Source organism: Mchenga conophoros, linkage group LG15 (genome assembly GCF_057382185.1).
Source record: "Mchenga conophoros isolate Kocher_MC1m ecotype Shallow Benthic linkage group LG15, M_conophoros_male_GT1.1, whole genome shotgun sequence".
Lineage (NCBI taxonomy): Eukaryota > Metazoa > Chordata > Actinopteri > Cichliformes > Cichlidae > Mchenga > Mchenga conophoros.
In genome coordinates, this window is record NC_140540.1 from 37,231,176 (window position 1) to 37,246,855 (window position 15,680).

The following is a 15,680-nucleotide window of genomic DNA, read 5'->3' on the forward strand; positions in this document are numbered from 1 at the left end:
AGATACAATTTCTCTATTTTTCCTCAATGTTTGTGTTAATATCTTAAAATAATACAGTTTCAGGGTTTTTTTGTCCTCTATCCGCCCATTTTTATTTTTTAACTGCTTATAAGCCGTTCACATAGAATGCAACATGCACCATGCTCTAAAACCCATTCTTTTCCATTGCTTGCACTGCACAACAAGAGTTTCCTGTGGCATTGAGAAAAGCGTGCCAGCCAGGGCACACTCGCACATGGATCTCCACAGGTAGACCCAAGCGGCTGGTGGATCTGAACCCCAAACCTTTTTTGCTTTTTCTTAAACACTGCACCACTGTTCCATCACTTCAGAGTAACTTAATATATGCAGGGTTGCCAAAGAAAAAAGATACTCAGACAATTATCAATATTAAAAATTACAATATTCCAAGAGGTCGCTAGGGCTCAACAACACGGACGTATTAAACATGGAGGTGTACACTTCAACAGTAGTAATTTAAGGCACCAATGAGGCAGTGATGAGCCGCTAACATCATTGGTCCTTCCCCTATTTGGCTGATGTTTGCAAGGGTGGTTTCAGATTCTGATACATAAAAAGAGGGGGAAGTACTCAGCAGTCGTGCTGTGGATTGTAGTGATGTTATTATTAGTTATTTCAGTTTTTGATAAGTTTCGCCCTCATGCACTCACCAATCGCCTCCACCATACAGGCCTCTCTTGTGTAGGCTTCCACAGGAATAACATTTTGGAAACAATGCAGAGAGATGACACCCTGCCCTGTGTTCCACACCTGAAGGATGTGCTGGACTTTGGAGCACAGTTTCTGTGACAAGGAAGAACAAAAAAAAGAATCAAACTACATATTTACTACGCGATTAAAGACTATTTCAATATGATATATTAATACCGATCAATATTTGCATCCTTACCTTTGAGGTTTTGTCACCTTTAAAGTATTCTAAAGCCTCGTACAGATGACTGTAGGGACGGGAGCGTTTTCCTTTGCCAACATAAAATATAGCATGGATAAAAGTCTGGAAACACTCCTTTGGGGTCATGGTGTGACTGCGAAAGGGAAGGTTTTTTGTCACTCTGTCAGAGAGGGAAATAAACGATTCAATTAATATTTTTAGAGTTGAGAGGTGTTTATGGTATTCTATTTTAAAACTATATTTGGCTTAGACATTTAAACTGGGGGTTTCAAAGATGGTGCCAGTGTGCCGTCTTCACCTCTCCTTTCAACCCCTCTTTGTTGACTTTTGCATTGTATTCCTCATTCTCTTGGTAATATTCTCATCAGGTGGCAATGCACTAATTACTTATGACTGACAAACACTTAAATCTTCGATTCTCTCACTCCTATGGTTCCGATCCATGCCGGACTCTGGGAGACGCCACCCTGTCACAATCGGACTCCTCCACCAGCATATCCTGACTACCCCTACCCACCATGTATAAGAAATGCTATAGGAAGCGGGGCAAACGGAGTGGTATTCACGTCCGTCTTAAGGCTTACCTTAAACCACAGGCTATGGCTAATCCACATGCTAGCATGGATATTCTACGTCTTCTCTCCTCCTCCCGTGATTGCCTTCTTGCCAGATCGCTTAGTCGTCGGTGGATCTGCTTGTCGGACGGCAAGTTTACCCAGCCCTCCCAGTCCCATGCCTGCCTATTCAGACCTGGATAACGTCTTCCAGAGGTGGCGTGCATCACAGCAACCTAAGCCGTTTGCGACGCACTACGAGTAGGGACATGGCGCCCATGACACGGATGGCTCTACTAAATGTAAGGTCGCTGGTGTTTTAAATGACTTTTTCCTCGCCTTGGGGCTGTTTTGTTCCTGACGGAGACTTGGATTAGCCCTGGTGAGACGTTCTCCTTCTCGGAACTTCTCCCCCCAGACTGTGCCTTCTTCAGCTCACCTAGGCTTACAGGCTGAGGTGGTGGCTTAGCCTCAGTTTTTAAAACATAAAATTCGGCAGCTCCCCTCCCCTACCTACCCTAGCCTTGAAGTTCAATTACTGGAGTTGGCCGATTCTTCTATAACTCTGTGTGTTGTGGTCTACCGACCGCCGAAATACAACAAGGCTTTTATACAGGATTTTGCTGAGCTATTAGGATCTGTTCTTTTTAAATATGACGGTGTTCTTATCACTGGTGATTTTAATATTGATATCTGTTGTAAGGATGATCCATTAGCCAAAGACTTTCTTGCTCTAACTGACTCTCTTAACCTTGTTCAGTGGCTAAATGAACCAACCCACTCTAAAGGCCATACCCTTGATCTGTTTTTTTTTTTCATATGACGTTTGTATTAAGAACACTGACAATGTTGGGATCTCTGATCACTTCCCAGTTATTTCTGATGTTGATTTATGCACCCTGAGAGCCTCAGACGCCCTATGCCCATAATTAATTTTGAAACTGTGGCTAATTTTTCTGTGGTGTTTGTTAATTCTGCACCCACTATTACTGATTGTCCTATACCTCATACAGTTGATGACTTTGCTAATTCTTTGCTATCCACATGCTCCTCTATCCTTGACGTTGTAGCACCTATTAAAATGAAATGTCCTCAAACCAATTCCCAACATTGGTTAAACGACTCAACACGTGCCCTACGACGTGTGTGGTGCAGAGCCGAGAGGAGGTGGAAAAAAGATAAGCTTGAGGTATCCTTTGATATCTTACGTACCAGCCGCCTGAAGTTTCAAAATGCTGCTAAAATGGCTAACGCAGCTTTCTTTTCTGAAATTATTGAGACTAATAGCCCTAATCCTCAAATGTTGTTTAAAATCTTTAATTCAGTGGTTAACCCCTGTCATGAAATGCCGACGGTGTCGTCTCCAGGTCTCTGCGAACAATTTTTAAATTACTTCACAGATAAAATTTTATCTCTCAAGTCTTCACACCCTTTAGTTGTGAGCCTTGCTTTCACCCCAGGATGTTTATCAACCTTTCATCAGTTTGCGCCAGTGTCACTCACTGCTCTTAAGCAAATAGCTGAACAACTGAAAAATACAAATTCTGTACATGATATTCTCCCATCACGCATTATCAAGGATAGTTTTGATACAATTGGGCCCAGTATTTTAACTCTAATGAATTCTTCATTGCTTTCTGGCCATGTTCTGACAGCCTTTAAAAATGCCATAGTGCAGCCTGTTCTCAAAACAAGAGCCTCGATCATAATGACCTTGTGAACTACAGGCCGATTTCCAAACTCCCGTTCCTGTCCAAAATCTTGGAGAAGATAGTTCTCTCGCAACTTCATTCATCAACATCAGTGATAAATTTCAGTCTGGCTTTAAACCACGTCACAGCCCTGAAATAGCTTTGCTGAGTCCTTAATGATCTTCTCCTAATTGCCGATTCAGGTGGTTCAGCGGTCTTAGTCTTACTGGACTTGTCCTCAGCCTTTGATATGGTGGACCATAATATTCTGCTAACGAGATTAGAACATACAGTTGGCATTAGAGGTGACGCCTTTAACTGGTTTAAATCCTATCTTTCGAACAAGGTCCCCCTCTGTCACTCTGGGTACCTATTCTTCCTCTGCAGCATCCTTCTGCTGTGGCGTGCCTCAAGGCTCTGTGTAGGGCCCAATGTTATTCTCACTCTATATGCTACCTCTAGGCTTAACCGTTGAAAAATGCAACATGTCATTTCATTGCTATGCTGATGATATACAAATTTACTTTCAGCTAAGTGACGATGTTGCTGTCACTGCACTGCTTCCTAGAGTGCATGAGAGAAGTCAAATGGCTTTTGGGCAACTCTCTTATCTTAAATGAAAAGAAAACCGAAATTGTGGTGTTTGACAGTCATTTCCCCCAGGGCCAACTAGTTGATACCTTTGGATCCCTTGCCACTTTTCTCTCTGACACCGTTAGTAATCTAGGTGTGCTGCTGGACAGCTCTTTCAAATATGACAAACAAGTGTCCTCTGTAGTCAAATCTAGCTTCTACCAACTGCGTCTACCACATAAGGGTCTTGAAAAGCTTATTCATGCCTTTGTGACCTCTAGATTAGATTAATGTAATAGACTACTTGCACTAGGGCATGTGACGTATTTCCGTTTCCAAATAGTACCGCTTGTGCGTTTCCGGTACGTTTGCTTATCTATCGGTAGCTATGCTAATGTCGCTTCAGAATGAGTATAAAAAGGAAAGTATTTAAAACAGAACATTTTCAAAAACAGGAGAAGAAATACTCCGAGCATTGCTGTGTCCCACTTTGTTCAGCTTCAGCCAAATTTAACGGCATACTAAGTTTTCATGCCTTTCCGACCCATTCCGACTTGAGAAGACAATGGCCGGTAAACATACGCCGGGATCATTTCACGATCACCTCTCACACCAGGGTCTGCTGCAGACACTTTGCCAGTGATCAACTCATAGAGCCAACAACCCTCGATGGTCGAAGGAGGCTTATTAAAGGTGCTGTACCAACACTTTTTGAGTGGAATGGCTATAAAGTTGAACCACCGCGGCGTAGTGTTTGGGAGAGAACGGAGCGACGCCCTGAACTAGTTCCTCCTGACGATCAAGAAGAGCAAAGTCTTACAAGAGATCATGACTACTGCTCAGTCCCTGAGCCGTCTGCATTGGACATATCTGCATCAGCTGCAGAAGACCTGTCCAAAGACGTGGAGACTCTGAGGAAGGAAATACAGGAGTTACGTGTCCAGCGAGAATTTGGGTTACAGCGTTTTGCTGGCTCCGACACTGACATCCGATTCTATACCAGGTACATCTAAGTTCTATTCAAGCTAACTGTTTAAAATATACCAAGGTCACCATCAGTTAAATTTCGAAAGTTTTTCCAGTCTTAATGAAAACAAAATAGATATTTACTTTTTCTCTGCTGATTGTATGTTTTATGTAGATGCTTTAGTATTTAAACGATATCCTAATGCTACAGGTAAAATACAACACCAAATACTCTTAATCAGACTATTTTATACAGCATTCCATTAGCATATTTGTCACAGTTCACATTATTTTTATGTCAGTGTGTAATGTTAATTAATGATTGACACGATGTATGGCTCTCTCGTGAATAGATTTCCAAGCTATGATCATTTGATGGCATTCTGGGTTTTGATTGAGCCTTGCATCTATAAAATGATCCGGGTTTCAAGAGCCAAGTCAGCTGCCAATCGGAACGAAGAAGTGTTGACACCTGCACGCACATCAACAGTAGGTTATGGGTTTGTTGGTAGTTAGAACTAGAGGTGTAATGTTATTGTATTTATGTACAATAACATTACATTATGTACAGTAGCATACATACACAGGTGTATGTATGCTAGACTCAGTATCCTTTACATACATACACCTGTGCACTACAGCACCTCATTGTTTACCCCATGGTACAGTATGGTATGCCTAACCATTACAAAACATTTAGCCAAGAAAAGAATAATTTTACTAGTTCATAGCTTAAGGAGTAACATTTTCCCTTTTGTTTTCACCTTCCAGAGGCAGCTGCTACAGCCAATTGACGAGTTTTTTCTTTTCCTGGTTTTCCTGTCAGTTGGTTTGAAGGAGAGGGACCTGGCACACCGATTTAACATACACCAGTCCACAGTGAGCCGCATTATTAAGATAAGATAAGATAAGATAGAACTTTATTAATCCCTCGGGTGGGTTCCTCTGGGAAATTCGATATTGCAACATGGACAAATTTTCTTGCCACTGCACTGGGGTCTCAGTGCATCTGGCTTACACGTGAAGAAGTGCAAGCTTACCTCCCTGAGGAATTCAAAGATTTCTCAGACACCCAGATGATCCTTGACTGTACAGAGCTGAGGTGTCAGACACCATCCTCACCACTTCTCCAAAGTGAAATGTACTCTTCGTACAAATCCCACTGTACGATGAAAGCCCTGGTTGGCATAGCTCCACATGGTCCAGTGACATTCATCTCTAATCTGTATGCTGGTTCGGTTAGTGACAAGGAACTATTCAAACAATCAGGCATTGCTGAGAAGTTGACTGAAGACATGGCAGTGATGGTAGATAAGGGCTTCCTAATCACTGATTGTTGTAAATGCAAAGTGTACTGCCCACCTTTTCTATCTAAGCAGAAGCAGATGCCAGCATACCAGGTTAAGGAGACGCAGGCCATAGCCAGACTCAGGGTACATGTGGAGCGAGTCATTAGGAGGATCAAACAGAACAAACTTTTTGATAGCATCATTACCATGTCACATGTTTATAATATCAACCAACTGTTTGCAGTGGCATGTATGCTGTCAAATGACCAGAACACAGCATTAGTTAAAAAATGGGTTAAGTGAGACAAGATGGATTTTTCCCAAGACACCAGTGCCAGTAACTTATGGAAAATGACCTGCAGCTGAGGCCACTACAGTTGCATTTCTTCCTTCTCAGCTGACAATACTTGATTACAGAACTGGTACTTGAGTGCTGATAGTTGAGTTTCAGTTATTGATAATTCAAATTCATTGCAAATGTTTAATGTTAATAATACTGTTTAATTATATTACTATATTACTATTCAGATTCAACAAAACTGTTTATCAAAATTATAAAGTAAATCACTAAATCGTTTTAAAATCATAAGTGACATTGAGCTTTTGGAACATCAAAAATACCATTTATCATTTTCTACAGTTCAGTTGTGTTATTGTCTAAATGTATATCAGTATGCTAGGCATGGAGTTTTAAATACTTACCATGTAAATAAGTTCTGCACAAATTCAACGTTTTAATGTGTGTTTTTAAAAATTAAATTGATGCCATTGCTTAAATAACAGTTTATTGATGTCACATAAAGGTAACATGTAACAACAAAAGAATTCATGAAATATATTGAAAATAAAACATCAGTTATTTTGTTCCAGCCAGCCTGAAGGATCTGTTTTTCTTTTTGCTATGTTTTTACTGTTCATTTTTTCAAACACAGGTATCTTGGCATATATATGTAAAAAAAGAAATAGTCTGCCTTTTCTCTGATTGCATTGTGCACATCTGTATCCATGTATATTCTTTGCACTAGGTAGTCCTCTTGTGCCCACACAACAAAGTCACACCACTGCATCCCACTGATGAGCAGTTGTCCTTGCACTTGCCAGTAATATGCGTGGCTCTTTTTTAGTTTAGGGGTACCACATTCCATCTGCACATATTTGCAGTCAATAAAGTTTTGTACATTGGGACATTTGAATTCGACGAAGCCAAACTGGGGGTATTCATTGGGGTCAAAAACAACACCATCAGGAGATGCAGCAAGCAATGGGGTGAATGACCAGACCACAGGGTGAGTAGTTAACATTCATTAGCCTACTATACTCTGCTGCTATTGCAGGCTCCATCTCAGTTCCTCTCCTCATGTCTGCTGTCTGCCTTGTTCCCTTCAATATACGCTCTGCTAGTGACTCGGCCGAGCTCTGGCCTCTGACGTGACACACCTCCCGAAACCTAGAGGCAGTCACTCTGGGCCTGCGGAGCTGATGCCACTCAGACGAAGAGCTTTGCTCACGTGTAGCTTTCTCTATTTTGTGAGCCATTTCCAGAGTTACAGACAAGCTTTTCAGATGCAGAAGCTCTTCTTCTGAGCACACAAACACACAATCTGATGGCAAGATGTCATACCCCTCCAGAGGCAAGTGCGGTGTTGGTGGTGCATCGCGGTGTAGTGTGATGTACCGGGTTGTCAAAACCGGCTGCTGATATGACAGAACATTGCCCTCCTGCACCAGCCCAAAGGCACTTTCCACAAGGGGCTTGTCAGGTCTCATGTTCATTGTGGTCACAAGTGGCCTGTCCTCAATATTAAATTTTGCATATGCCTCCGTTATTCTGAACAAGCAGGGATCTGGTAACGGACCCACCATGCCTCTGTAGAAGCCACTCCTAAAGAAAACATCAATGACAATAATGTAAGGAAGAAGGTTGTTATACTGAACAACAACTAAACTAAAAACTAAAAGGTGTAAAACAGTGGGGCATAAGTTAGAGACTGGGATGTATATGTACATGACTGAGTTAGCCGTCTTCAGAAAGTGTAATGTTGTATGTAAATTAATACCTATTCTGACACATGTATGTATGAAAAAAATAGCAACATACATTTGTAACACGTGAAACCAAATTTTACAAATGTAATTACCGTACTCCAGTCTGGGCCATTCTATTTGGTACCGGCTTAGTGAAGATCATGGAGTTGATGGGTCCTGGCTTCACACCCTAACAGAAGACACATTTACTATGGATGGTGTTGCTGTTCATATGTAAACATGGACTAATTCAAAAACTTTAACCTCATTTAAATTACCACTGTCCGTGGCTTGTGCCATTGCTGTTCAGATTCCGTGCAGCTATGCACAGGGGGGACAACCGGCACTCTGAGTTGTGAGTAGTGTGCTGTTTGGAAGAGCAGTGCCACTGTGTGATTGCACATAACAGCGCCTGCCACACAGGAGCACTGGCTATGTGTCAGTATCACCGGCGATGAATCCAGAAGCTTAATCTAAGAAGAAAGAACGAAAATTAAAAATGTAACATCTTCATGGAAGAGCCGAACAGGAACATAGTTCAGTGTTATGGTTACGCACCCTCCTGAATGCTTAGTGTTTCCTTCTCTCCCTATTAAAACAACTTAACCATGCTTGATAACTGTAATAACTTAGATTGTGTATATTTGCAGTATTAACTTGTTGTCAAATGTTTCTGATCACCCAAACACACGTTGATTTAACTATCTGACTAGTCAAATTAGGAGTGATAAAGCAGGGAGACAAGGAAAACATTCAAGTTGATGGGCCTTTAGGAATGAACTTAACTAATGCTTAAATGAACTGAACCCCACTGAACGGGGATTAACAACTTTACACAGCTTCCTGCCTACACTTAGTCTGTGTGGTGCCTCACTCTTCCTCATTGACCTGTAGCACAGGGCTCTCACACCGACCTCCCCTGACAACCTGTCTTTATTGGACACTGAATAAAGATACAAGTACCATTAGCATTATTTCTGTATTACTCATTTCAGCATGTCTTAAACATATATATTTTACACTTAGCAAGAGTAGCATTAGGTAGTTAACTACCTCCATAGTTAGCCAACTACCTAACGCCATTATAACAGTGTCTAACTACAAAAGTGACATTAGTTAAGAAAACCTCAACTATAGTTTAGGACGACATAAAACACCGTTTAAGAAAACATGTAATGTAGAGAACTGACATCAAATGAAGGACATAGCGGAGTAACGTAGTGTTTGCATTTGACGTTAGCTAGCGTTTCTTTGTCGGTTAATTTACGTTTTCTTACCTTCGTAGTTGTGTATATATGATGCAGCATATAACTTAAATCCTTTATCTAATTTGCTGGCGGGGGTAGTCATCACTCTGCAAATCCGATGAACATCGGTGATGTTCAATTTTGGGAGCTCTTGTAGGCAGCGAGTGTAGAACGTCGCCATGGTTTAACCGCACCGGAAGCACTGGGGCAGGACTACATAGAACGCGGAAGTGTTAGTGCAAGTAGTCCATTCCCTTTACTTGCTGCTCTTCTCCATAGATTACAGCTTGTCCAAAATGCTGCGGCACGCCTTTTGACTGGTACCAGAAGGTTTGCCTCTATCACCCCTGTCCTTGCTGATTTGCACTGGCTCCCCATCAAATTTAAAATATTGCCGCTTACCTTCAAAATTATGAATAATGCAGCCCCTAGCTATCTCGCCGAACTTCTTAGACCATACACCCCTGGGAGAGCCCTCAGATCGTCCGACCAATTACTCTTGGTACAGCCTCGATCTCGGCATAAGAGCAGAGGTGACCGTGCGTTTGCCCTGGTTGCACCTAACCTGTGGAACAACCTTCCCATTGCTATTCGCGCATCTGACTCCATCCAATTATTTAAATCACGATTAAAAACTCACTTATTTAATCTTTCTTTCCCGGTTGGTTAACACCTGTATTTTATACTTAATTCCAATTTTATCTTTCTTAATATCTTCTTCTACTTAAAACCTATGTGTTTTTAGCAAGTTTTATTTAATATTCACTTTTATTCTTGTGTAATTAGTGCCAGTGACCTGTTAGCATATTCAGTACTTTGTTAATTCATGTTTTAACCTGCTGTTTTATTGTGAAGCACTTTGGTATACCGTTGGTTTTTAAATGTGCTATATAAATAAAGTTGTATTGTATTGTATTGTATTAGACACAAACAAGCCCATTACTAGCTCAATTTAGACAACTAATATGACTAGAGATTTATAGGGGTGAATCCAGAACACAAGTGCTCTCTGATGCATCTACTGAAGTGTGAATGTGAACATTTTCACACAGTCAGCAACAACTCATCTCCTCTGAATGCACAGAAGAAAACAAAACATAAATAAAAATGACGGTAAAAGCACCTTGGATCAAGCAGCAGGTAGTTGAAACTGGACTTGATGATGCCCTCTCTCCACTTCCTGTTCTGATCTGGTTGGTCAAACTGCTGGCACAAAGCCTGCTCATCAGCCTGGCAATTGGGAAGATTAAAGGTCTCCAGAACCCTACACAATTCTGGACTGTAACCTGCATCTGTAAAAATAAAAAACTAAATGTCAATGTATGTGTTCATATATTTTAAGAGTAGATATTATATTTAATGAAATGTTACAACAGAGCTCAACTTACCTTAAGTCACTTAAAAACTTGAAATAAAGCATTACCTGCTTGTGGTTGCTCTAACTTCTTCTGTTGATATTGTGACTGGCAGTTGGACTCCTGTACCAGGCGGCACAGTCTTCGCATGTAGGTGGGCCTTGTACGACTGCTGATGGGGCCTGGACTTTCCCCCAGCTCCACCAGCCTCGATCTGAGCTCCTTGTCAGTTATCCCTCTGATTTCTGGCAAAATATTGTCCACACACTTCTCATTTTCCGCCTTCTGTACCTCCACCTGGGGTTTCTGATTCTCTTTTTCTTTGCTGTCCACCATGTCAGCATGCAAAGTACGCCAGTCATAAAGTATGGTCTCCTCACTGCTGGTAGTACTCACGCTGGAGCTGAGGGAGGTGTCTGCTGTAGGTGGGACATGGGTCTCAATCAGTTTGTGGCCGCGTTCGGTATCTGTGTACAGGTACTCTACTGGTTCGTCCACATCCTGAATGTGTGGACGCCCTCCAGGGGTGTAGGACAGGTTAGCCAGGTGCTGTGGCCTACGGCAGCTTGAAAGCCTGCTCATGCTGTACCTCGGTGTGCAGCCAGTACCTGGGGTGCAGGGAAAATCAGAGTCCTCCTTGGATCTCCTTGGAGAACCATAGCTGGAGGTGGATGATGACGACACAGAGTCTGGCAGAGAGCTACAGTCCCTAGTTATCCAGGCATCTTCATTGTTTAGGCTTTCTACCTGCTCCTCATGAGGGGTATCGTTTACATTTCTCTTTGTAGTTGTCTCATCTGAACTTGTCAGATCGTCAGTCAGAAATTCCCCGTCTTCAGTGAGATTACAGTTCTGTTCCTGCATAGCAAAAGCAATCTCTGCAATGTTTCTCTCATAAGCACTGACTGAATTGTCATTATTGCTCTCGAGTAGAAACGTGTCACACAAAGTCTGTGACTGAACAGCAGAGTCTGTCACACTTGTAGAGAGGAGAAGCGTATCAGCCTGGCTGTTACTAACACTTGAGCCTCTGAGAGTACTGGACTGTGTCTCTTGGCAGTCCACAGACAAGCACCCTCCTTCTGTGGGTCTGCCTGAAAAGCAGTGTGCACTGGATGGTAAGCGTGGTGAGTTATAAAACTCTTCACTGGTTGGAGATCTGGGAGTCTGGCGGCGTATTCGAACTGGTGTAGGCAGGGTATCTTCGAACAAAGATGTGGAGAGGCTCTCAGTTCTGCTTGTTCTCAGCGAGCAACGGCTCATTCTTGAGCGTGTCCTGCCTGTTACAAAAGGACTGGGTGTGAATGGATGATCACTTTTTTCTTCTACTGCTGCGGACTCAACAACATCTTCCTTACTTGGACTGTCTACATCATTACCACCACAACCCTGAACTATATCATTGTTTGGATTTTTTACTCCAGACAAGGTCAGTTTATTAAGCATACCTGATAAACGCTCAACCGTTTGAGGTTTGGAATCAGTATTAGCTTCCATATGAATCTTTGTAAGTTCACAATCAGAATTTGTAGAAGTCAGAGTCTTTCTGTCTAATGCGGTCTTGGCAGAAACATCATCTGCTGCACTAAGTGAAAGACATTCAGGGTTTACAGAGGCATCCAGAGCACTGGTGTAATGGTCACTCTCACAGCTACTATAATGGCTACTACTAGTTCCACTGCTGCTGCCGGCAGCATGGCAGTGTACTTTGTTTTCATCACTGTTCCCCTGAGCGTCTTTTACACGCTCTGTTTCCTGTTCATCATCACTTTCTTCCAAAGCACAGTGAACAAGGACTGTTTTCTCCAAGTCCTCTTCTGTGCTCTCACTGCTTTCCCTGCAGAAAATGTAGACATGATCCGGTGATGTGGCGTCAATGCCCTGCTTGTCTAAAATAGTAGCCATGCGTTCTGAATCCAGGAAATCAGAATACTCAGATATGTCAAAAGGTAAGCTGCGCTGGCAGCCATCAACAGCAGGATTCTGCTGGGGAGATTCGGGGCTGAAAACAGGGTAATATTCATCCACGTCATCCCTGAAGCTCACGCTCTTCCGACTTGCTCGCATGAAGGAAACTGCAGGGAAGTTGGAAGGAGGGATTATGCCATCAGGTGAAGCAGTACATTCCTCGCCTTTCGATGTGGTATCATCGGTACAATTGCCATCTTCTTTAAGATTCGATACTGCAGCTGCAGGCTCCACCGCAGACATGCGAGTGCTTGAAAGTATGGAAGGATAAGATGGTCTGTGATGCGATACACTTCTGCAACTTAGTCGTCCATTAATGTTAGACAGGTTAAAAAATGATGAGCGCCTTGTGCTGCTCAGTGGGGCTTCTCCAAAGTCACTTATCATGGATGTGTGGGAACTAAAGCTGTAGTCCGATTCAGGATAGCTGGACATGTCTGTCTGGTCGGAATACAGAGCTGTGAAGGAAAAAAATGAACATAGTTTAGTCTGTCAGCAAAATTCTGTAAAGACAAACCTGAAACTTTTCTTATCCACTCTTTACACCCTGGCGGGGAGTTCTGCAGGTTATAGTTCTTGTGTTTTTTCATTATTTGATAGTAAAAACAGGTAATGCTACTGCCAATGTTTTAACTCCTTTGGTTTCACAATCGGTAGCGGAGCTTCTCAACAGCGCTCTCAGTGTGATTATACAACTGTCAAAGACTTGAAAAAGGTCATCTTACAGTATTGGAACTGAGGTATGTCATCCTCCTCAGTGTCTGTTGGGCCAGCCTGGTATTCCTGAAGGAGATGGGCACATTTTCGATTTTCCTGTTGCTCTGCAAGCTGCTGTGGAGTGTTTCCTTCCTGGATTAATAAAGCGGAAGTAAGAGAAAACTCAAAGTAAAATGTTCACTATATTCAAAGCAAAAGATTAGAATTTTATAGTATACTTTACAGTACCCTTCAGGTATTCTCTTGAAGTTGTCACAAATATAAACAACAGATTAACCTAAATGTTCCCAAAAACTAGTCTAAAAGCCACGATTAAGCAATTCATACATTATCTTTGATATATGGATTCCCTCCGTTCATCAAGAGCAGCTTGAGATTTTGATAACATCCCCACAGTGCAGCAACATGAAGAGGAGTGAGGCCTTCTGATGACCTAAAATCGACATTTCATCATTACAAGTCGGTGCAAAGTTTATGAAAAATCTGGCCAATATTTCAAACAAAACTACTGATATACCACGGTAAGTAAACAAATACAAACAGCACAATGTTGGCAATTCTGTCTCTGTAAACCACAACAGTAGATTTTAAATGAAACAATCCAGATGGGATTGGAGTGCAGACTTCACGTTTTGATTCAAAGAGTTTAACAAAACTTTTGCAGCAATTGTTTAGGAATGACAGTCATAACATACTGCAAAAGCAACCCAAGAATTTGTATAGAAAAATAAATAAGATGTCCTTCAACGGGCAACCCAAGAGAGCATGTTTTTCAGCTACTGAAGACACTGGCATAGACATAAACAAACCAGCAACTGAAGGTGGCTGTATTAGAGGCCTGGCAGAGCATGTCCAAGGCTTCTACACTTCAGGCAGTCATTAAGTGCAAAGCATTTTCATGCAAATATTAAATACAATCCTTTTATAAAATGGGGGACTATGTAGTAGTGAGTTAATACAATGCTTGTGTTAAAACCCCAGAACTAAGGCTGAGAAACTGTCTTGCTTCTTTGACTTAAAATACACTATAGTGACTAAATGTATATGATGTTAAGTGACTGTTTTGGATCTATACCTTATATTGGGGTCAGCTCCATATTGCAGCAAGGTTTTCAAGCATCTTATGTTCTTCTCAGTTTCTTTGCCAACAGATAAGTGTACAGCAGCTACCCCTTTGGTACCCACCAGATTGGGGTTTGCACCTTGTAAAAGAAGTTGCTGCACAGATCTGTCACGAAAGCAAGACGTGTTACACTGACAAATACTAACTAACATATCGAAAAATGAAAACACCCGTAACAAACTAGTAAGGACTGAAATATGTAGCTATGTAGATATATAGAGTTCATGCACACTTAATTTTTTATTGGAAAACCGACATCGTGGATAGTATTGATTTTCTTTTTGAGAGATCAGAGCTGGATAAGGTATACAAATGTAAAAACGTAAATCCTAATGTTAGTCTGACGTGGGTGGCTGTAGCATGTTTACAACACAGGACATGTCAGGGGAAAGAAGAAAAAGGGATGGACCTCACCTGGGATCTCCTTCATTCACCGCTTTACACAGCTGACTCGTCAGTCTCCTCGTGTGTCGATCCATGGCCAGCGATACTTGTTTTTTAATTTATCTAATCTCTGAACATCTTCCGAGCAGCGTGTAATAAACTACGTGGCTCTGGCTCACGTTAGCAAGCAGAGCTAACGGCGACTTGCAAGCTGCAGAAATCGAGCTATTGTTTGCGTACATTAAACTACGTTTTCCTAAAGTTTAAGCCGGCAAAACGTTAACATGATTTTTTTTTTCAATGCAGCTTGGACGATTGGGCGAGCGTTTCAGATTCTAAAGCAATAACTCACAGTTTATCTACATTTTGTTTTTTTACTTTTCGATGAAGCTACGGTACATTGTTTTCAGACTTCCCTCCAAGCCCCGCAGCAAACGGAAATCCCTCCCACATGCGCCTCTGATTGGACAAAGTTAACCAATGAGGTGATAGATTCATTTAAAGCAAGGCACAAAGTCTTTGCCTGAAAAACTACTGATGTCTTTGTAGGTCACAGCGTTTCTATTCCACTGCTGTATTTTATTTTAGCTTCAAAACTTTTAATTAATAGACGGAGTCACATAAAACTCAAATGCTCGAACACACACTGCTAATTAACTCATTATAATGCAACAAATGCTTACATGAAATGGTACTTCAGAATCATTAAGCCACTCAAAAATACACATGCAGTCTAATATCAAGGAAGGCGCACAAGGCAAAGCTGAATATTAATATCCCTTTACAAGATACATTTGGCAATTTGCAAGAGGTTCAAATAGGCTACTTAAGTAGGATAGGGACGGAGACTGCCTTAGTTCTATTTATTTATTTAT

General features: G+C 41.7%; 3 protein-coding genes across 3 annotated transcripts in view; 1 reads left to right on the forward strand and 2 right to left on the reverse strand.

The window, feature by feature from the left end:
* The window catches only part of LOC146558822 (uncharacterized), a 16,614-nt gene extending 1,396 nt beyond the window's left edge, over positions 1–15,218 (reverse strand). Inside the window, exons 1-8 of the mRNA XM_085247921.1 lie at positions 14,836–15,218; positions 14,374–14,526; positions 13,626–13,731; positions 13,307–13,430; positions 10,682–13,039; positions 10,382–10,550; positions 911–1,073; positions 672–804 (exon numbers count right to left, since the gene is read on the reverse strand). Of these exons, the coding sequence (XP_085104047.1) occupies positions 672–804; positions 911–1,073; positions 10,382–10,550; positions 10,682–13,039; positions 13,307–13,430; positions 13,626–13,731; positions 14,374–14,526; positions 14,836–14,900 (3,271 nt within the window). The 5' untranslated portion in view covers positions 14,901–15,218. The remainder of the gene's footprint in view (positions 1–671; positions 805–910; positions 1,074–10,381; positions 10,551–10,681; positions 13,040–13,306; positions 13,431–13,625; positions 13,732–14,373; positions 14,527–14,835) is intronic.
* LOC146558823 (uncharacterized) lies at positions 3,931–5,603 on the forward strand. Its single transcript, XM_085247673.1, has 3 exons — positions 3,931–4,734; positions 5,051–5,186; positions 5,469–5,603. Exons 1-3 carry the CDS (start codon positions 4,139–4,141, stop codon positions 5,601–5,603), a joined length of 867 nt encoding a protein of 288 aa, XP_085103799.1. The 5' UTR covers positions 3,931–4,138.
* Positions 6,607–8,855, reverse strand: LOC146558824 (uncharacterized). Its single transcript, XM_085247925.1, has 3 exons — positions 8,290–8,855; positions 8,125–8,201; positions 6,607–7,868 (listed from the first exon to the last, which is right to left on the reverse strand). The coding sequence occupies exons 1-3, from the start codon at positions 8,413–8,415 to the stop codon at positions 7,229–7,231; spliced, it is 843 nt and encodes a 280-aa protein (XP_085104051.1). The 5' UTR covers positions 8,416–8,855; the 3' UTR covers positions 6,607–7,228.
* Positions 15,219–15,680: the final 462 nt, after the last annotated feature.

Bases quoted from the DNA above. Each gene is read 5' to 3' on its own strand.
- LOC146558824 (XM_085247925.1), bottom strand. From the start codon at position 8,415: ATGTGCAATCACACAGTGGCACTGCTCTTCCAAACAGCACACTACTCA. The intron at 8,202-8,289 runs GTAATTTAAATG...GTCTTCTGTTAG, and splicing joins GGCACAAGCCACGGACAGTG to GGTGTGAAGCCAGGACCCAT. The intron at 7,869-8,124 runs GTAATTACATTT...TGTTTTCTTTAG, and splicing joins ATGGCCCAGACTGGAGTACG to GAGTGGCTTCTACAGAGGCA.
- LOC146558823 (XM_085247673.1), top strand. From the start codon at position 4,139: ATGAGTATAAAAAGGAAAGTATTTAAAACAGAACATTTTCAAAAACAG. The intron at 4,735-5,050 runs GTACATCTAAGT...TCTCGTGAATAG, and splicing joins GACATCCGATTCTATACCAG to ATTTCCAAGCTATGATCATT. The intron at 5,187-5,468 runs GTAGGTTATGGG...TTCACCTTCCAG, and splicing joins CACCTGCACGCACATCAACA to AGGCAGCTGCTACAGCCAAT.